Raw genomic sequence first — 22,222 nt, 5'->3', positions numbered from 1 at the left:
CTGGTTGGTCTCATTCCTCTACGTGTGGGTCATGCCACTGTGTTCTTGTCATTGCTCCAAACAGCAAAGGCCCCAGGCTCGAGGTTGAACCAGGCTGGGTGGGGTTCTGAGACTGCACTGAGACCCCTGCCCCCGTCCTCCTGTGACCCCGTGCACATTCCATCAGCCAAGTGTTGATAACTGCCCACAACCAAGTGCCACCTGCCAGGCACTAAATCTACACATTCCATTATCAATACTCACTGTGGCTGAGACTCATTCCCATGAAATATTTGAGGACATGGGGGTTCTGAGCAGCTTAACTATCCCCGCCATAATGGAATGTGCTAGATAGAGACTAGGCCCAACTCCTGCTCTTTCTCCCTTCTTCATCCTTCTAGACCCTTTGGAACTAAGAAGGCTCAGGGTGTTGGGGACCACATGGTGCTCTCCCTTCTGCTGCCTGGAAGGCTCCAAGGGTGTCGAGGTCTTGGAGTGAGGCCGGCAGGGACTGAGATCACAGTGTTCTTGGACAGGGCTCTCAGCTACAGCCAGGCGTCTGCCCAAGGGTTAGCCTTGCTCTTGGAGAAAAGACTGGGCAGCACACACCCCTTGTAAAATAGGTTCTGATTCCCATCCTCATGGGTTCTCATCCTCTGATGGCTTGGGGAGGGGTGGGGGCAATATGTACACCCAGGGAGGGGCTGTACGCCTCTCAAAACCTTCATCACACGCCTTTCCCATGAGACACAGCTGCTGTGAGACACACTGGAGTCTGGAAATTACACAAGACGTAGAAATTTCACAAGACCTGGAAGTGACTATGAAAAGTGAGGGAAATGGAATTAAAAAATAACTAGAATGGCTTTTAATGTGAAAAGATAGATCTTTCATTCACATAAAGTCACCATCTTTGTGTAGATGTTCTTTCAGGAAGTTTCAGGGTACTTAAGGGAGTACTCACAGATAAAGGTTTGAAACCCACACCATAAGGAGAGCTTGAAAAGCTAGACTCAGTCTGCCTTCGAAGAGCAAAACAGGTTGAAGATGGATGTGAACATGGAAGTGATGTTTGTTTTTTTGATACCAGGTATTCAACCCAGAGGTGCTTAACTACTGAGCCCCATCCCCAGCCCTTTAAAAAAAAAAAAATTTATTTAGTGACAGGGTCTTGCTGAATTGCTCAGTGCCTCACTAATCTGCTGAGATTGGCTTTGAACTTGCAATCCTCCTGTCTCAGCTCTGAGAGTTGCTGGGATTACAGGCATGAGCCACCATGCCTGGCAAGGTGATGTGTTTTTGAAGTTTGAAAAATGCTGGCTTGTGGCTACAATTGTCATAGGAAAGCCGAGAGCTGAAACTCCAAACCTTGGTTCTTGTGTTCCAACAAAAGAAAATTTAATCAGACACCAAAAGCCATGCAAGAAAACTTTATTATAAAATACAGGACAAACAAAGTGAGGCTCAAGCAAAGAGAAAGAGAGAGAGAGAGAGAGAGAGAGAGAGAGAGAGAGAGAGAGAGAGAGAGAGAGAGAGAGGTCATTTCCAAGCAACAACAAAGGAGACAATGCTGTCTTCAAATTTATTCCCGTTTGACGTTTACCTGGAGAACTGGGGACCACCTTCAGTACTCTTTGTCAATCAGTGTTCAACTCCTCCTTCAATCAGGTGGTGGAGTTTTTGACCTTAGTGGGTCCTCTCCAGAACTGTCATGGTGGCCATCCTGTTGGGGTGCGGGGGGGCGGGGGGGAGGCTTTATCTATAAGTCAATCCCATGTTAGTGTGGGCATTGGGGTCAATAGTTGGTCAGACATTGTCTTACTGTGCCTGTGCTATTAAAGGAACCTTCCTTCCTAGTCAAACAGAGACATCCACAGCCATAATTCTTAGCTTTACACTAACCTCAATGGCCCCTGTCAAGAGTTAGTCCCATTAATCCTTTTCTTTTGATGTATTATCCCATTAGCTCCTTGGCTTCTGTTTATTTTCTACAAATTAACTCCCACCCTTTGGCTTTCTCAGCCACTTTTACAGTAGTTTAAAGAAGACCCTAAAGTAATTTAAAGAACACTTGTGACCTTGCCATGCACCTAGCGACTACCCAACACCATGATTAAAGGCAAAGCAGAATGCAATTATGAGCCCGGCCTGCACTCAACCCTGAGATGGCCCAGTCAAGTCCCCACTTTACAGAGAACGTGGAGCTCAGAGAGCATCAGTAGCGTGCTCCCAAACAGCTGACACAGAGTCAAGGTCAGGTCTGACCTCAAAGTCCAAGTCGGGGAACCTGTCCAGGCTGCTGCCCAAGTCTCCTATTCAGTTCCTCAGCTGTTCAGCTCTCCCCACCTGGAACAGGTACCTCATTTCCTCATGGCCCAAGAAGAAGAGGGAATCCAGGTGCCAGGCCTACCAGGTAACTCAGCAGAAAGAGTTTAGAAGTTAGATTCATTCAAGAACTTTTCACTTGGTTTTCTGATGTTTGGAAAATCAAATTAGACATCAATGTAGGGCAGAGGCATTTGATCTTGAATTTCTCCATGATTTTGAGCAACCCTTGTCCTCCACAGAGGCAGGCATTGATTTCAGACTGCAATCCTACACTTGCTGTGTTTTCTTGGCTTGCTTCATCAGCTGGACATTACAGTAGCCTAGATTTCCTGATAGGACCGGTTGACGCCTGGTCAACCATTCCTCCATTTCACATTCCTGAGTGACCCAGAGCCATGGGGCTGCCTGGAGGCTGAGGGTCATGATGAATGTACATCAGATTCCTCCCTGGGCCACCTCCTTCCCTTATCATTCCCTCCTCCAGAAGGAGGACGTGCAGTTACCTTAAAGTCACCACAAACACAAAGTCACACCCTTTGCCACCAGTTAATTCAATATAACATCATTTAATCACTGCATTGTGAGCTATCTGTGTTATTTTAAAATGCTGTGACCAGTGCTCACTTAGGCAATGCATATCCTTAAAAATTGGAAGGACACAGCTGTAGGCACACAAGTGTAATCCCAGGAAGTCAGGAGACCAAGACAGGAGGATCATAAGTTCAAGGACAGCCTTGGCAACTTAGTGAGGCTTTTGTCTCAAAACATAAGGAGTGGGGATGTAGTTCAGTGGTTAAGCACCCCTGGGTTCTGTGATACCAAAATTCATAAGGAAGATAAACACGGCTCCTGTGCAAAGATGACATGCAAATTTGCAAAGTGTTCCATATTTTTTTTCTCATGTGCAGAAGCTAGAGAGATCAAAGAAATAAAGGGATCTCACAAAAACAGAAGAGAGACCAGTAGAGGAGGGCAATTGAGGAAAAGGAAGGGAAAGAGGAAAAGGGAGGTAGGTTCTAGGGAATTAAATCAATCAAATTATCGATTGCATGTGCAATCGATATATATCGATATATATATCACAATCAATCCACTTTTATGAATGATTATACTGCACCAATTTAAAAATAGAAGGGAGACTAGTAGAGTAGAAGATTGGGGGAAGGGAAGGGGGAGGTACGCGGAGATATTTTTTTTTAATAAAGCACTGTGATCATATGAGTCTTTGGGGAAAACATGTTGCAATAGACACTAATAGTTTGTCTTTTAGGGAAGGTTGGGAAAAAATAAAATTACCTAATTGTAGTTCTGAAATTCAAAACTTAAAAAAAAAGTAGCCAAAATACTCAAACACAAATCTATTCATTCATCTAACACCAGTTGAACTCTTCCTCCCTGCTGGTTAGGGATGTACCCAAGGAAAAGAGCCACTGAGTGACACTCTGGAGTTACCGCAGGGGGCAGATGTGGGGTGGTGGTGGGAGTGGAGCGGTCACTAGTGGCTGACCTATAGAACAGCAGCACCATTCACTTCGGGGACTCCAGCTGGGCCTGGATTGGGAGAAGCTGAGAGAGCAGGTTGAGGGGAACAGGAAACCCTGTCCACAAAGGAACCCAGCAGGTCTGTGACAACATGGGCCAGCTGTGACCACAGCAGCCCCACCTCTCTTCTCCGCTCAGGTCTGACCTGACTTGCTCCATTACATTCAGAAGAGAGACTTCTGGAAATGTGCTGCAGCTCAGCTGAACCAATGTGGTGGGAACCCACCACAGGTGCTCTGGGGAGAGAGGGGATTGTTAGCATGTCCTCTTACTGTCCCTTTCCACTGCAAGGAATTCAGACCATTTTTTTTCCTTTTCAATAACATCTACTCATGAGACATTTATGCTAAGCAAACAGAATGGCTTGGACTTGGGCCACAGCCACACCCAGACTTCAATCCTGGCTCCACTACTAGCTATTTGACCTCAAAAATCTCTGAGCTTCAGTTTTCTACCTGGAAAATAGGGGTTTGGGGATTGGAGAAAGGACCTGCCTCACAGGATTGTTGTGGGTGTTGGTAAAGATGGCGCCCTGAACCATCACCTCCAATCCCTGAAGTGGACCGAACGCTCAGCCAATGAAGAAGTAACAGCCCACTCACCTTGCTCCTCCTCATCCTGCGTTAAGCCTGTAAATATCAACACCCTGTGCATGTTGGCTCTGTTACCCTCTCACTCTTACTCTCTCTCCCCCTCCTCTCCTCTCTCTCCCCCTCCTCTCCTCCCTCTTCCCCCTCTCCTCCCTTCACTTCTGCGACTGGCCACTACGATCCTGCTAATAACAGGATCTCGGACAGGTAAATGGTTGTTTTGGCTTGTTGAGTTTGCAGAGCTTTTCCATGGTCCTTTACAGTGGGCATCAAAGAGAATAAAGCCTGTGACAGGCCCGGCTCACAGCCCCTGTGCCTATGGCATCTCCCTCTCAGGAGGGAGAGAGTGAGCTCCGGAGCCACGTGAAGGTCAGGGCTGTGGAGCATGTCGTGGCCAGGAAGCAGATGTGAGCTTGGTGCAGGGCGCGTGGACACCTGGAGGGGTGGGGCGGGAGCCTTGAAAGCCAAGGTGAGGTTCTGATGGCTGGTAACAGGCGTCCACTTCATGCTCTGAACACAGCCCTTTCTGCTCTGCACTGCGGCTGACTTTAAAACTGACAGAGGAGGGAGATCAGGTGGCTCCAGGCGCTCCTGACGTCAGCGCCTTCAGTGCAGGGTCGTCCTGTGTCCTTTGGCAAGGACTGAGCAGTACCTAGCCGGTTCAAAGGAGGTGCTCTTTGAAAGTCCCTGAGGAATCGGGAACCCTCCACCATGTCAGGGCTGAAAGGAAAGTGTGGAACCCGGAGATGGGCCAGCGAGAAGTGAGAGACACACACCAGAGCTGACAAACAGAGGCCACCTCTCCACAGACGGGGAGAGGCAATACAGGCTTGGGGTTCTGCAACTTCTATGGGGCAGGCTCAGGGATTAGAGCTGGGCATGTCCTAATGTGGCTGGTGAAGGGTGGGGCGGTATGAGGGAGTGGTGAGCCTTTCTCAGAAAGGTCCTTGGGTGGGGAAGCCAAACTTTTTGTTAAGATGGCCATCCAGATGTTAAGCCAGGACCTTACATTCCTCCCTTCTTTGTTATTGGGCCCTTAGAGAACAGGAGTAGATCCATCGTCTGGAGCTTCTTCCTGCTGGGAAGAGGTGGTGTCTGGACACTGGGTAGGGGTGCATTGTGTCATTGAGGCATGGGTGATGGTCAGGAGGTGCTGGACGATGCTGACTCTGGACGGCCCATTTTGGTGAGGGATTGGAAGTCCTGTCGCAGAAGTCATGGTTCTCAGAGACTGAGGGAAGATTGGGGATTCTGACCTTAGACAAGCACAGCTAGAGAGGGCCTGTGGGTGTCACCTGCCCTATGAACTCCCTCCTGAAGGAAGGAGGAGCCATCTGTGAACCGTGTGTGTGTGTGTGTGTGTGTGTGTGTGTGTGTGTGTGTGTGTGTGTGTGTGTGTGTCCTGGAGCAAGGCCCTTCCTGTATGTGGGAGGGATGTGGAAGAAACTCCTCCATTTTCAATGCCTGAACGGGTGAGAGGAGAAGAGGTGGAAGAGTCCTGAGAAGCGGGGAGGAGAGGAGCAGGGTTTAAAGGTGAGCATGCGTGAAAGGTAAGACTGGGATCTCCCACCAGGGACACCTGTAGACACAAAAGGCGACAGAGGTAAGGAATGTCAGCCCATGTAGGTGGCGAGTTCCTTTAGGTGATGGGGAGCCAGGATGGTGAGTGGGGCCCCAAAGGTGAGTTTCTTTGACTTAATAAGTAGAGAGGCTGCGGCCAATGTTCTAGGCAAGAGGCCCATCCCTGACCAGTAGGGTCAAGACCCTTTGACAGATAAGTCACAGGGGGAAAGATTGGCCCCAGCATGTGGTCTGAGGACCCCTAGAGCAAATTCCTGCTTCTCAGCCCCTTAAAGGTGGAATGGGTGCGTGAAATCTGGAAGATAGAGAAAGTCTTGAAGTCAGTCATTCTTCTGTGTTGTAGCCAAGGGAAAAGTTAAATTGCCACTTTTTTTTTTTCCTCTTTCTTTTTTCCTTAGGCCTCTCAAGCCTGCTGAGTCTTCCTCTGTATTTCAAGGTTAGCTTCAGTGTGGCCTTGGCCAGGGAGATTGCAGCCTAGGGCTTTACAGTGTAGCAGACTTCTGGGTCCCTTGTTTGTCTAGAAGTAGGGTCTCTGGAGGAATCCAGCATTTTAGTAGCAGGTAGAAGCTGGGCCGGGGAGCAAGAGGAGCAAATGGAGAAAGGAGAAAGCCTGCACATAAGGGATTTTCTTCCATTTTCCTGAGCACGAAGATTGAAGGTTGACTTGTGAGGAGGAGAAGAGGGGAAGGGCGAAGTCACTTAAATGAGGCCGAGTGGCGGTGAAGAAGAGCACTAGGTGAATGGAAGAAGGTGTGTGGATGTTGTCCTGGGCCCTCAGGCCAGGATCCCAAAGCAGCTCAAGTCCCCAGAGGGGAGAGCAAAGCTGATGGGAGAACTTGATCAAGTCACTGGCATCAGTGAAACAAAAGTGGCACAGGACTGATCACACACCACCTGGGGTAAGAAGCAGGTTTATTGTCAGGAACCTGAGGAGGCTGCTCTGCAAACAGAGAAGGACAAGCAGCCGCAAGGAGGGAGAGCAGGTATTGTGATTGGGCCAGAAAATGGAAGGTTTTTTTTTTTGAGACGGATGTGAATGGGCTCCTGGTGTGAGTCAATCCCAGACAGTAGAGTCCATATTGGAAGGGGGTAATGGGAAGGCTCTGGCAGACAGAATAAGGGATGATCCTAAGGTCAGGGTGAGGATCAGGAGAGCAGCAGGCGAGTCTGGATGGAAGCTCACATGAGGGGAGAAGGAAAGCGTCACTCCAACTGTGTGAGGATGTCCCTTCCCATAAGGGGATCAGGGCACTCTGGAATGACCAAAGAGGAGTGGGTGGAAAAGGAGTGTTTGAGCCCAAGGCACAAACAAGGCTAGGAATTTACAAGGGTTGGTAAGGTTCGCCCTCTACCCCGACAACAGAGGTCACAGAACAAGTCGTGGGCTCCCAGAGCCCCTTGAGGACTGACTAGGTAGCCCGGTGTCTAGGAGAAGGAGACAGCCCTACTGACACATGCAGAGTTACCTTGGGTTCCCGTGGAGTGGTGGTAGTGGTCGGGTGTTGGAGACCTGGGCCTCATCAGTCCTCTGCAGCCAGTCCTGAGAGTTGGAAAGGGGAACCAGAAGAGCTGAATGGCCAGGGGTTGCTATGGGCTCGGGGACAGTCAACGGCCCAGTGTCCCTCCTGATGGTATTTAGGACAAGGGCTCAGAGGCTTTCAAGGCTTGGGACATGAACGAGCCCAGTGATCCAGCAGACCACATTTAAAACAGGGTCTGGGCAGTCCCGAGGGACCCTTCCTTGGGCCAGTGGAACCAGGGATAGAGGTTGAGGCCGGATGGATGGCTTGAGTAAGCATCTGATATTTCTGCTTCCAGGCCTTCTCGTCTCTCCCGTTATATACCTTAAAGGCCACTCCCAGAACCTCAGCTTGGGGAGTTAGGGGCCCTCTCTTGAGGCACCTTAGTTTGGCCTTAATATGGGGAAACTCTGGGGAGAAAAAGTAGGTCATTAGTAGTTGTCTCTCATCTGGAGTCTCAGGGTCCAGATTAGTATATTGTAATAAAGCCTTGTCAGGCATCTAAAAATGCTGAAGGGTTTTCATTCTCATCTTGGAAGACTTCCTGGAGCTTTTCATAATTGATAGCCTTATGGGCTGCCTTTCTAAGTCCTGCCATGAGGCAAGTAAGAAATTGGTTCCTACTAGTTACTCCTCCAGGTGAGTTATAATCCCATTTGGGGTTCCAATCAGGGATGGCTTCAGTGCCAATCGGATGGGCAGGGGAGGTCTGATGTACCTCATCTGCATGATTTCTAGTTCTTGTTCCCAAACTCGCCTGCACTCCTCGAGCAGGAGGGTGTTCGACAAGATCATATGGACATCATGGAAGGTCAAATCGTATGATTGAGTCACATATTGATCTATGTGGTGGGGCTTAAAGCATAGGACCCAAGCTGCTTTTCTGTCTGTGAAAGATCTGACAAAGAGAAAGGCACATGAACCCGATTACACGATCTACCCCAGCCACCTCGCGTGGGCAGTGGCAGCCCGTGACCATGTGGGAGGAGGAGAGAAAGGTGGAGGAGCTGAGAGGACAGTTGGTGGGGCAGCTTCATCAGAAAGAGAATTGTGGTATGGTGAGGGCTCATCCGCCGCTGGGTTGGAGGAGGAAGAGTCCTGGGTAGGATCTTCTGTCCCTTTGGAAACAGGGGAGGTGAGAGCTGAGAAGACTTGTGCAGAAGAGCAAGGGTTGCAGAGAGAGGGCTTAGAATGTAGAGAGAAGGCCTGAACGTGTGATGGCTCTTCCCATTTTCCCCAAATGCTCACAATAGTTAAAAAGATCCCTGATAATATTGGGATCTAGAGTGCTGTTAAGTGGCCATTTAGAGTCCAAAGGATATTGAGGCCAGATCTGATAGCACAAGGAGATAAGTTTTGTGCAGTTTAGGTCCAGGGTGAGAGAGAGAACCTAGTTTAGCCAGGAGGCAGCCTAGGGGACTATGGGAGGAAACAAGAGGCGCCACCCGTAGTGAGATGTAGGAGGTGAGTTTAGAGATAGGGCCTCCCCTAGTCTCTAGTGTCACCCAGTCAAGAGGACAGTTATGCTCAGGGGGTTGTCCCCACCGCTGGGTAAGCCTAGGGGCAGGAGCCCATAGAGGCCCTTGGGCACCCAGCCGATGCTGAAAAGATTAACCCAGGGCCCAGAGGTCTCACCAGAACAACTCCCAATCACCCTCGGTGGTTTTTCTCCAAAAAAAGACCACCCATAGACCCGGTTGATGGTGGGGATCAGCCATAGCTGTGAAAGCTGTGGCTGGGGGTACTCCCACAATATGGTAACCCTGGGAGTGCCGACAATTGATGGTCACTTCCCGGGACCTGTAGGTCATTTTGGTCACCTGGAGACAGGAGTCTTACCTGAAATGTCTGATGGTGGGTGCAGAGAGAGTGTTCGGCAGAATAGAGGGCTCGGTCCCACAGTGGAATTGGATCAGGGCCCGGGGTCGCTCAGTGACCCTCAAAGAGGAGATCGGGCACCCAGGAGAACCCAATCCTGGGTTTCAGCACCCATGAAAGGAACGTAAGGAACCAGGAGATGGGTGAGTGAGAAGTTGTAAGGGTCCGGCGAAACGTCAGAGGAAGAGACCACAAGAGAACAGCTTCATGCAATGAGCAGGAGGGAGTTTATTGAAGAGGATCCTAATTCAGTGCGCTGAGGCCCAAGGCTCACTCAGGAAGGGAGAGCGGCCTAGAGCCCAGAGCAGAGATCAAGCAGAGCTTAAGTACACTTTTTTTTTTTTGGGGGGGGGGGCTTTGCATACATCAGAACAAATCATCATGAGGCGTGGGAAAATTGAACAACAACTCTGAGACATGATTAGCACATTCATTGGCGGGAACAGGTCGGGCGGGGGTGATTGGTCACTCCTAAGCAAGGTACACATTCAAACTGATTGGTTTGGGGGCCCTGTGACAAACTGCACAGGGCCCTAGGCTAAATGGCCAGTAGGGCGTTGTCTTAACTATCTCAGGAATTTCAGGTTCTGGGTGTAGCAGAGGAACTTTGGGAGCCTGGTCTTTTACATTTTAATTCAGGCTTTGTAGCTTAGAAACTTTACCCTTTCAAAGTGAAAGTCAGAGACCAGGCAGAGACACAAATAAAGGCCATCTCTCTATAGGTGGAGAGAGACAATACAGGCTGGAGTTCCTCGACTCTTATGGGGATTAGAGCCAGGCGGGTCCTAAAGTAGGTGGTGAAGGGGGGGCTGGTATGAGGGAGGAGGGGGTGGTGAGCCTATGTCAGAAAGGTCCTTGGGCAGGACAGCGAAACTAACTTTTTCTTCAGATGGCAGTTGTCACTTAAGATGGCTGTCCAGATGCTAAGCCAGGACCTTACAGGGGCCCCATACCACCTTATCCACCGCAACCAATGGGGCCTATGGCAGGGCCCTACCCACCTCCTCAGGGCTACCCTACCCAGAATATCCGCAGTAAGCCTGGCAGGTGGGCCTCAAGAGCCTCCTAATCCACAGTGTACGTGGCAGGAGACCAGAGAAGAGACGACCCGGGCTCATCCACCTGCCTCACAGCCTGCTGGGCTGCTCTCCGTTACTGCCGTCTCTGGGACGCGCTTACCCCATCAGCCCAGCCCTCCTGCCCAACAGCTCTGCCGCCACCTCTCTTCTGATGGCTGTAAGAAGTGACTGGCTCCTCAGACACCTCCACCTTCAGCACTCTGGGAATCTAGACTAGTGAGGGTTGCTGCTGTTTAATTCAGTGACTCCATCTTTTTAATGTTCAAAATCCATTTCTTAGTGATCTTTAACAAATGTGCATAGACTCTCCCTTTATTTATGTATTTATTTATTGGCCAAAAGCTTAGTTATGAAATATAGACTTTTAATTTTAAAATTATATATTCAAGGTAGTGATGACATGTATTTAATACCATTGAATGATTTCTCAGATAACCCTGTATGTTTCAAAAAATTTGTCCCAACCTAAAAAAAAAATAAAATAAAAAACTGACATGGCGTTTTGGTTTTATTTTGTTTCGTGGTTCCTTCCTCTTCTCTCCCTGCCCCTCTTTAACCTTGGGGAAAGCAAGATAACCTTTCCTGCCGTCCTCTGGAATGGAACCTTAGTCTCTCCTCTTTAAAAGCCCTCTGTTCCCCCTGACAGTCGGAATCATAGCATTTGGGACAGAAGTCCCCTATGTTTCTCCTTTTTTTCTCTTTATCTCAAAACCACTTCCTCATGATTGGATTGACATCGGGGACAAGGACTAAGCTTTTGGTAACAGCTTCAGAGGCCCTTAAGCAGGAAGGGATATAACACCAGCATGTGTGAGCCAGAAGGCTCTGGGGATGCAGGGGATGAGGACCTTCTAGAAACAGCCAAAGTGGACTCCCTGCCTGTATCCGGCCCTGTGAGATGCTCAACAAGTACTGGATCCAGTCCCCGGGAGGCACATACTGTTATTATCCCAGTTTTATGGCTACAGATACAGGCCCAGAGAGGGTCACTGGCTTAAGATTGCATAGTAAGGGGGGTTGATGTTGCAGGATTCAAACCCAGATCCAGAGGTGGCAGTGTGAGTGTGTGTGAGGGCAGAGTGTTGACTGGTGACGACTCCTTGCTTCCCCAATGTTGAAGAATAACACCAGAGAAGTAGGCCAACGAGGTCAGAGTGGAAAATTAGAAGTTTATTAAAGAACAGCAGAAAAGATTTCTCCCGGAGGAAGAAGGGGACCCAAGAGGTGGAATCCGTGGAAGTGGGGTTGTTCCCCCTTTTTATAGTTCTTTCAGGGATGGAATGTAGGTGGGAAGGCCCGAGGGGTGGGGCACAGGTGGGCCAAAGAAGTAATCTGGGCCAAAGGACTTCATTAACACTTCTTTGGGATGGGCTATCTTCAAATCTGCTGGGGCTGTTCATTAACATTTCTTTGGGATGGACTTTGGGCCCTGGGCTTTTCTTGGGATTTCATTAACATTTCAAGAGTTGTTCAACTTTTCTGGAAATTCATTCTCAACATGGCCTCCATTTTAGATTTCACTCGATATTAGATCCGATTTACCTAACTACACTGACTACCTAATTTTAAATCTGGCTTCAACTGCTGCACCATTTCTACAGGAGACAGGCCTGTTGCTTGGAGTAACCTGCTCAACAGATAGGGAACTGCCCAAGGGAGTGTCCAGTGCCTGGGTACATCACGTGCAGATGTCCAGGTAGCTGTTGGACAAATGAATCTGGACACAGGTGGTGTCAATTTTGGGGTCACCAAAATTGAGGAAGCTGGTCCATTCCTCACTGTCGACCTCCAGTCAAAGCCTCACTGTGTGCCTAGCCCACCCTCTTCCTGATCAGGACCCCAGCATCAGGGACAGATGATGCTCTCACAATCTCAGTGCTGCGGGGGGTGAGGGGGGGGGGCGGGGGTGAGGCCCTTACTGCAGACTGTTGTCCCTTCTGTGAAAGGAAGACTGACTCTGGCCTTTCTCCGGATGCTGAGCATGACATTCACATGGTTGTGACCTGCCCTGCTGAATGAATGAGACTCTGTGCTGCCCAGGGTGTGGGAGGAAGGAGGAGGGCACCACCCCCAGCTGCCCGGCAGTGTCTGGCAGCACCAGCTGTGCCCTTCACCTTGACCAGGACCCTTCCTTGGCTGATCGGTTTTATATGGTTGTCAATTTGCTGTGCCCATCTCAATCCAGGTGTAGCATTTGATTGGCAGCCAGGAAACACATCTACGAAGGCCAGGGCAGGGAGGGCTAAGGGACCCCCACTGTCACAGGAAAGCCTCAGATGGCCCTGACACAGCAGTGCAGCCAAACTCCATCCCTGCAGTCTCAGCTCTTCCCTGGGCTGCATGTTGTCCCATTTTTCAAGGTCACAGGAGGGGAGGTCCTCTCTGGGGAACAGGAGGCCAATCAACAAGTCACCTTGCCATAAAATGAAGTATCCACCGGACTCCCGTGTGGGGAGGTGCTGGGGGTGGCAGCAAGACCCCTGCCAGTGCTTGTGAAGGTCAAAAAGCTGCAGACAGGGGCTGGAGTTGTGGCTCATCGGTAGAGCGCTTGCCTCCTACATGTGAGGCACTGGGTTCGATTCCCAGCATCACATATAAATAAGCAAATAAAATAAAGGTCCATCAACAACTAAAAAATAAATTATAAAAAATGCTGCAGACAACCAAGCAAACCCTGACACCCCAATGATGCCTGTGTGTCCAGCTTGCGAGTATCCTCTCTTCTGGAGAGGCTGAGCCACCAAGGCCAGCTCCCAGGTCACTGAGATGAGGTCCAGACCTCCAACAGGTACATTCTCTGACACTCAGGGACATTCACTCCCATCTCCTGAGGGACAAGGGGCTCCCTGTCTGCTACCTCCATCTGGGTACACAGTGAGGGCACCTCTTGCCTTGAGGGGTGCATTTGGCCCTGAGGTGCATCAGCACACTCCTGCCCAAAGCCTGACCCTCCTAACCTTTCAAGACTAGGTTAGATATACCTCCTGCTTAATGCCATCAAAGTCTAATTCAGAGGGAAGTGCCTGCTGCAGAGAGAAAGGTCTGTGTTTCAGAGGAATAGCTCCACCCGAAGCCACAGAACATGACAAATGAGTTGCAGCGAGGACGATTTTGATGAGACAGCTCTTGGAGGTGTTAATATAACTTTGGTTTTGCTGATTTCCTTGCAAACATTTCATGGCCACGCTCCTCCAAACCCTCAGCCCAACTGTTTTAGATAATAATCCTGGTGGGCTGGGGGTGTAAATCACTAGTAGAGCCCTTACCTAGCATGCTTAAGGGCCTGGGTTCCATCCTTAGCACTGCAGATTAATTAACGATTTTTAAAAAACAATTTTTTTCAGTTGTAGGTGGACGCAAAACTTTTATTTTGTTTATTTATATGTAGGGCCAGGATGGAACCCAGTGCCTCACACATGCTCGGCAAGCACTCTGCCACTGTGCCACATCCCGGGCCCTAATTAATGATTTTTAGAAAATAGCCAGGCATGATGGTTCATGCCTGTAATCCCAGAGGATGGGGAGGCTGAGGCAGGAGGATTGAAAGTTTGAGGCCAGCCTCAGCAACTTAGCAGGCCCTAAACAATTTAGCAAGACCCTGTCCCCAAATAAAAATAAAAAGGGCTAGGGATGTGGCTCAGTGGTTAATTGCCTCTGGGTTCAATCCCTGGTACCAAAAAAAAAAAAAAAAAAGAAGTGTTTTCCAAACATCACTGTGGAGGTGGAGCCCACAGACACAACTCTCTTCCTCTTCCCTCTCCACACACACATGCAGCTTCTCTGCTTCTCTTCTCCAAGCTGGGAGAAGAGACACCCTCTTTTTCCAAGACTAACCCAACTGCCTTTGCCTTGAATATTTTTCTTTCATTTTTCTGGCAAATAAAAACTTATTCTCCATCGATAAATGAATAAATAAAATGTGCTATAGCCATACGATGAAATATTATGTAGCCATAAAAACAATTGACGCTCTAATATGTATTACTATGTGGACGAATCTTGAGGTCTTGAGGACGTGATGCTGAGTGAAAGAATACAATCACAAAGTCTTGGTCGATTTTTCTTCACTGCAACTATATCTGAGATGGGGTAATTTATAATAAATAGGAATTTATTGGCTCATAGCTCTAGAGGCTGGAATGGTCCATATCAAGGTGCTGGCATCTGGTGAGGGCCTTCGTGCTGCATCATCACATGACGAAAGGCAAGAGGGCAAGAGTTTCAGTAAGGGGACCGAACTGCCCTTTTTAGCAGCATCAATCCTACCCACAAGGCAGGGCCCTCATGACCTCCTTACATTCCTACCTCTTAACAAGTTACACTGGCAATTAAACTTAGAGGGTGTCAACATTCAAATCAGAGCTACCACATATTATATGAACCCATTCATATGAAAAGTTAAGAAAAGGGAATTGAGAGATAGAAACATTAGTGGCTGCCTAGGGTTTTGGGACAAGGGGACAGGAACATGGGGAGTAACACAGTGGGTACAGTGCTTCTTGAGGTGATAAAAATGTTTTGGAATTGGCTGGTGATGGGTGCATATACCTATGAATTAATGTAATAAAATCTTTGAATTGTACATTAAATCATTGCATTTTATATTTTTTGTTTGTTTTCTTTTTTAGTACTTGGGGTTGAACCCAGGGGTGCTCTACCACTGAGCTACACTCCCAACCTGTTTCTTTTTATTTATTTTTTATTTTTTTTGAGACAGGGTCTTGCTAAATTGCACAGGCTGGGCTTGAACTTGGAATCCTGCTTTGGCCTCCTCAGTCACAGGGATGATAGGTGTGTGTCACCACAGCTGAGCTGACTGGACTTCTCTTTTTCATACTTGACCATCATCCCAAACTCATAGTTTAATCCGAATGGGTTCACCCAAAACAGCTTCCCCTCTGTTACATATACTGAGGCGAACTTCAGTGCCTCCATCAAACCAACCGCTGAGGCCTGTTGACCTCCTTCAGTGCCTCTGAGAGAACCAATCTGCCAGGAATCGAGCAGCCTGATGCCCCTGGCTGAAGGCTCTGCTTCTCTCAGGGGATGTGTATCTACCACAGATTACACATCCCCTCACCATGACTAGGCCTCTCCCAAACTCTGCTCTCCATGGAACCCACTGTCACCTGTCATTAAACACACACACACACACACACACACACACACACACACACAAAACAACAACTAACAAACAAACAAGAAAACAAACAAACAAACCACCTTTCCTTTATCAGCTAACCTGCCCAGCCCAGGCCCTGTGATGGCAAAACCCAATCTGGTTGTGAAATGAAATTACAAAAATGTTATGGTAAGAAACCAAAGCCTGCGGCAGGGGCCACTTCTCCAGCCCTCTCTCAGCCTTTCTCCAGGAAGCCTGATTGGCCCTGGGTCCCTATCTTTTGGAGCATAGATAATTCTGCAGGGGAGTCTGACTAGTCCCCTTTGAAGTGTAAATGCACTTGTGGAGGCTTGGCCCCAGGCTGGAGATTTACAGAAGGCCTGGTCAGAGGAGCCAGTCCCTCCCCTTATCACATTCTGCTTCTGTAAACGTGCTTCCTGCTAGAAACCCCGGGCACAACTGTATCTTGGGCAGACTAGAAAATGTATGACTCTAGGCAGCCTATAAATGTTGTGAGAAGCTGTGGATGGAGCTCAGAACCTGGAGTCTTGGTTTCCTCTGGGCACGCTGGCATAAAATAAAGTTTGGAGTTCTCCTCTCTGAGTGCTGCTTGCTGCTTCTCCACTGTCCGTTTCCTGCCACAGCTCCACTTCCCTCCTCACCTCTGAAGCACCCCGATGGCCTTCCTGCCTCCCCGAGAACGCTTTTCCCAGGACCTCCAAGGTCGCAGTGGTGCCAGACCCACGGGGCCATGTTCCATCCTCATCTGACTCGCCCTCGCAGCAGCAGGCGGACAGACAGGCTGTGTCACCGCACTCCTCCCCAGCTCCCACGGAACTCACCCTCCTGGCCTTCCCCACAGGCCTCCGCCTCCGTTTCCCCACATCGGAGATCAGGGTAGCCGGGCTCTGTCTCCTCCCCTCCGCTCTCCATCTCCCCCTCTTCCACAGCTTTGCATCTAGAATCTGTGCGCACGCCTGTGACCTAGACCTCCTGGGCCCATGTCCAAACTCATGACGTCTCGCAGGCTCTCAAAGGCAGAGTCCAAAGTACACCTGTGCCTCCTGCCCTTGTGTACTTCTGTCCCCAACTCCACTCATGGGTCTGCTATCCCCCCAATTGTTCATGCCAGAAACCAGAAGTTGTGTGAGAACCTACTCTCTGCCTCCCCCCAGGCCTAACCTATGGGCACTTCTGCTTTTGAGACATGCACCAGATCTGAGCTCTGCTCTGTGTTCACCCTGCTCTGACTGGACTGCACCCTATCTCCCCAGCACCCAAAGAGCTCTGTTCATAAGTCAGATCTGGCCATGGTTCCCTCCTGCCCCCCAATTTCCAAAATGGCTTCCCTTGCCACTCAAAATCAAACCCACTGTCTTCAAAGCAGGGCCAGATCTGGCTCCCACCTTCCCTCCCTTGTGAGGCCCAGCAAGTCTAGCTGCTTTTCAGTCCCTGCCTGAGGGCTCTCCCCTCTGCTATTCCTTCTCCCTGGAACTGTCTACCCAGCATTCTTAGCGTGGCTGTTTCTTGTTCTCATCCGTCCTCTGTCAGCTTAAATAGTCCTTTCTAGGCTTCCCTGACCCACCCACTTTACTGTCAACTAGGGTGCAAATCTCTTGCTGAAAGGGGGTTGGGAATCAGGGTCTGTTTTCATCAAGAACACATCCCCAGGGATGCTTTGATTGACTGAGTGATTCATTCTGTATGAATTATGACCTCACTTACTTTCCCCCTTCACACCCTGCAGCATACTTCCGGCCTCTCTGCTGCAGCCCCATCACTGCCCTGCACACTGCCCTGGGTGGCTCCTGCCAATCGTGACTCCACCCTCTTTCTGTTTGGTTCACTTATATGCTTCTGTCCCATCCTTTATTCTTCGAATGCCACCCTTGCATGGACCCGCATCGTTCCTCATTTTGAACCACCTGCCAGCCAGTGCTCCTCTCGCTGCCTTCACTTCACACTGATGGGCTGTCCACACTGATCCTGGGGTGGCAGTTTTAAGGTTCAAATATGACGGTGTCCTTCCTTTCTTTGCTTAAAACCCTTATGGCTCCCATTGCTTCTAAGAAGTACACCTGAGGCCCTCAGGATTTCCCAACCTACTCCTGCCTCTGGATGCTACATCATCTGCAGTTCCCGGCTGTGCAGTACTCAACCTCTGTCCCCTCCAATTTCTCCTTCTCAATTTCTAAATCCCATAGAATCCAGCAATGCACATTCCAGTTTCTCCAAGAGGCTCCTGCGTCTTTCTGGGATATGCTGCCCCCTGGTGGCCAAAACAAATAATGGTCTTTATTATATTCTTCCTGCTGGGCCCATCTAGACCTGCCATTAATGACAGAAGGGGCAGAAGTAATGCACTGATCAAATGACTGAGTGACAGAGTCTGAGAGGGATGCCAAATTGGACATAACAAAATTAACAAGGAGCGACAGGCTGTACAACTGGGCTAAATCTAACCATAGATAACCGTGAAGTTCAAAAACAAAACTCCTGGGGCTGGGGGTATAGTGAATGTAGAGTGCTCCCTAGGCCCTGGGTTGATCCCCAGCTCCACAAAATAAAACAAAACCCACAACTCTGCAAGTAAAAGCACACGTGCTCTGAAAAGGGCTTCTGGTGACCCTAATGACCTGTCCCCATCACCCGCCAGGCTGTATCACCTCTTGCCTGGATTCTTGTATTACCCTCCTGACTGGGGCCCTGGTGGCGCTCTGTCCTCCATGACAGTTCTTCCCTACCTAAAACTGTCAGGACCCCTGGGGAGCTACCAGGTGCACATGAACCTATAGTGGGAACTGGGAAGAACGTGGTATTGGAGATGTTGTCAGCACTTAAGTGGTCCTCAAGGTGATCCCCAAGGTCATGGGAGAGGATAGGTTTCCGAGAAAGGGAAGCAAATCAAGAGGCAAAGAGGGCACAAGAAGCTGGGCACATGGCCTGTGCCTTTAAATCCAGCAATGAGGGAGGCTGAGGCAAGAGGATCCAAGCACAAAGCTAGTCTCAGCAACTTAGCAAGGCCCTGTCTCAAAATAAAAATAAAAAGTCTGAGCCAGGTGTGGTGGTGTTCACCTGTAATCCCAGCCACTCAGGTGGCTGAGGCAGGAGGATCACAAGTTCAAAGCCAGCCTCAGCACATTAGTGAGGGACTTAGCAACTTAAATTAAATAAATGAATAAATGTGTGTCTGGGATACTGCCTGTGGTTGAGCACTCCTGGGTTCAATCCCCAGCACCAAAACACAAAACAAAACAACAATAAATAAACCCAACAACAACTGCACAAGAGAGACCCTGAGGAGGAAGGGAGAGCGGCAAGGCGCACCTGGGCTCAGCCCTTAGGGGTGGAAGCAGCTTCCCACAGGGAGGAGACAGAAAGATAGTGTCATTTGTGGAATACATGTAAAATGAGGATACCAAGAGAGCCGGTACAGGTTTCCAAGTAAGGCAGGGAAAGCCGCACAGTGGGGAAAGGGGAGTGTAGGCAAAAATAACCAAAATGGTTTTGACACCATAATAAAAGCACAAATAACGGGGATGGGTGTAGACTTCATGGATCAGCTGTGCCTTTTATTCAGTAGCAGAGTTAATCATTGAAGGAGCCCACAGTCTAGGCAGAAAATGGTCCCCGATTATAGGAAAGGTATGGGTTTATAGAGGTTACATTGAGAGGTGACTCCGTCCTTGAAGACTTTTAACAGGATGTGGGCAAAAGGTTGCAAACATCTGAATTTGTTTTTTCTGGACACAGGTTTTCTTTTTAATTTATTTTTTATTAGTTCTAATCAGTTATACATGACAGCAGAAAGCTTTTCAATTCATTGTGTATAAGTGGAGCACAGCTTTTCATTTCTCTGGTTGTATATGATGTAAAGTCGCACCACAAGGGCACTCATACACGTACCTAGGGTAATGACGGCCATCTCATTCCACCATCTCCCCGGGTCCCCTCCCCTTTCCTCAGTCTTTATTAGGCAGTGTTTTTACAGGGCAAGGATGGAGGGTTCAGAGTTCGGGATCCAGTGCTCCTCTGACCTCCAGGGCTCATTGTATTGACACAGGGAGAAGACTGATGTGTACTTTCACTGTCACTGGGAGAGAATTTACTTGGGAAAGGATCCTTCTTCCCAGGGACGGCTATTTTTGGATTGATGGTTATCTCCTTTCCAGGGTTTTCTTGTCACTGGGAGATGATTGATTGAAGGATCAAAGTTTTGGCTTCTCTCGCCCTCTCTCCTCCCAGGTCACACACTCTCTGGGTGCATATCCTTTAGGGAGTCTGCTTTTTTAAAAGTTGGAGACACACATCACTTGGTGAATACTGTGCAGAAAGTTCCTGAAGCACAATAATGGAAAACCAATTACTTTTTCTCCCAAGCCTGTGAGTGGCTGTGTCCACCTATCTAGGCAGGGCCGGCCAGGGTGGCTCTGCCCACATATTTATTTGGTGGTGGCAGAAACACAAAAGAACAAGTGGAAACACGGGCTCCTTAAGGCCTGATGTCAGAACTGGATGGAGGGCATTTCGGCTGTTTTTTGCTGAACCCAAAGTCAAGGGTGGAGCAACACATTCTCTACCTGCTATCAGAGGAGCTTGCAAAGCCATTTGATGAAGAGTGGGAATAAAGAACAGGTGGAAAATTGGGGCCACTGAAACCTCTACCATAGGAGACAAGCAAAGTTTTGGGATGGAAAGAAAGAAGATGTCAGAGGGGGAGTGAGTGGACCATATTTAATGAGTATTGTGAAGATTATGAATTTGGAGCAAAATAAGTTAATGTACCAGCTCTGCCAATGACTAGCAGTGCAGTTTTGGGTAAATCATTTAATTGGAGACTGCATCTCCTGATCTTTTTTTCGGGGGGATACTGAGGATTGAACTCGGGGGCATTCAACCACTGAGCCACATCCCCAACCCTATTTTTGTATTTTTATTTAGAGACAGGGTCTGAGTTGCTTAGTGCTTTGCATTTGCTGAGGCTGGCTTTGAACCTGTGATCCTCCTGTCTCAGCCTCCCAAACCACTGGGATTATAGATGTGCAGCACTGTGCCTGGCTCATCTCTTGATCTCTTATTGATTGAAGGATCAAAGTTTTGGCTTCTCTCGCCCTCCCTCCTACCAGGTCAAAATGATAATCTCTACTTTGTGGTGTGAAAAAGTAAATGAAGTAATGTGACAAGTGCTCTTCCACAGCATGCAAACCTCAATGACACAGGGACGTGGGAGGCTGCCATGGGACAGTGGGAACACAATGGCCACTTTCAAGCACTAAGGGCATTCATGTGGTGGCGGAGGATGAGACAAAGAAGTCTGTGTTATGAAAGGACCAGAGATAGAAATGAGCAGAGGGAGGGAAAGGGGTGGCCATAACAATAACATTTTAATAATGAAATCAGTTATGCCAATATGGCAAGTTCTTCATTGCTAGGGTGTTAGCACCAAGGCTGGCTGACCTGCTCTTTAGAGAAGAGCTAAAGAAGAAATGTCCCTGAGGACAGGTGGCTGGATTGATCAGCAGGCTCTGGACCAAGGGCAGTCCACCATCCCAAACTCCCAGGGTGCGTTCCATTTTCTCAGGTTTTCTGGGTGATTCAAAGGCATTTGGTGGGTGCAGGCCAGAGATGCTGAACTCCAGTGATTCTCAGGACAATCCCAAACAGTGGGGAATGATTGCACTCAGCCTGCCTATGGTGCTCCTGTGGATAAACACCAGACTAATGACTCCAGAGTTCCAGTTCCAGTGGGCCACGTCAAGCAAGGAAAGCAGGCTGGGCCAAGGCCCAGGGACAGAGTTGGAAGTTCAGTCACCTGTGGACCTTATGTAGCGTTCATCTGAAGGTGATGAACAGTTGGTGTGTGCCACTGAAACCCATCTCAGAGTGCTTCTGTGTGGGTTTCAGCTGTGTTACATCTGGTGTGTCTGATAAACTCTCCGGCCTGGTTTTTCTGACATGGGTTTAATACACCTTAGGTGCTTTGATTTAATCCGATTAGTTCACAGGTAGTCATTTTTGTTAGTACAAGTATTAGTTTGTGCCTGATGGTTGTGCTGGGCAGATGGCGGTTATTTACTTGGACAAAAAAAGGCAAAAAGTCATTCTACCTCAGCACTTAAAATCGAAAGGGAGAACTCACATCGAACGACTGCTTTATAAAATGGAGTCACTCATGGTTAGGCCCAGTCTGAAAACTGCTGTTCTGTTCATCATGGAGTGACTCCACACAGGGCCCAGCCTGCTGTCCACAGCCATCCTAACTGGAAAAGAAATTGGCTTCAGAAAAATCTTCGATATGACTAATACAAGAGCAAAACTTTATCATCTAAATAGTAAAATTATACTCAAAGTTTTAAAAAATGACCATGAATACATTTGAGGATTGTATAAGTTATGAGAAGGTTGTCAGGAACATAAGATCATCAATTATTCTATCATGTAGAGAGAGCCTGCTTGAAGACAGCACATGGGGCCGGTGGTAGAGTGCTTGCCTAGGACACGCAAGGCCCTGGGTTCCTTCTTCAGCACCACATAAAAGTAGCAGCACAGGCCTGTAATCCCAGGGGTTCCAGAGGATTGTGAGTTCAAAGCCAGCCTCAACAA

The 22,222-nt window shown here is 48.7% G+C and overlaps 1 protein-coding gene and 1 long non-coding RNA gene across 3 annotated transcripts in view; both read right to left on the bottom strand.

The window, feature by feature from the left end:
* Positions 1-5,457: 5,457 nt before the first annotated feature.
* Positions 5,458-18,250, bottom strand: LOC144365153 (uncharacterized). Its single transcript, XR_013423383.1, has 2 exons — positions 7,487-18,250; positions 5,458-7,273 (listed from the first exon to the last, which is right to left on the bottom strand). It is a non-coding gene; the product is annotated as an uncharacterized LOC144365153 (long non-coding RNA).
* A 909-nt stretch (positions 18,251-19,159) lies between these two features.
* Positions 19,160-22,222, bottom strand: part of Cdadc1 (cytidine and dCMP deaminase domain containing 1) — a 60,415-nt gene continuing 57,352 nt past the window's right edge. Inside the window, exons 10-11 of one of the 2 annotated variants that reach the window (XM_013360746.4) lie at positions 21,759-21,879; positions 19,160-19,957 (exon numbers count right to left, since the gene is read on the bottom strand). In XM_013360746.4, coding sequence (XP_013216200.1) covers positions 21,773-21,879 — 107 coding nt within the window. In that variant the 3' untranslated portion in view covers positions 19,160-19,957; positions 21,759-21,772. Of the gene's footprint in view, positions 21,880-22,222 lie in introns of both variants that reach the window. The other variant, XM_078016021.1, reaches the window with a different exon arrangement.

The sequence above is a fragment of the Ictidomys tridecemlineatus genome, chromosome 6 (genome assembly GCF_052094955.1).
Source record: "Ictidomys tridecemlineatus isolate mIctTri1 chromosome 6, mIctTri1.hap1, whole genome shotgun sequence".
NCBI lineage: Eukaryota > Metazoa > Chordata > Mammalia > Rodentia > Sciuridae > Ictidomys > Ictidomys tridecemlineatus.
This window is presented reverse-complemented; position numbering and strand designations above follow the sequence as displayed.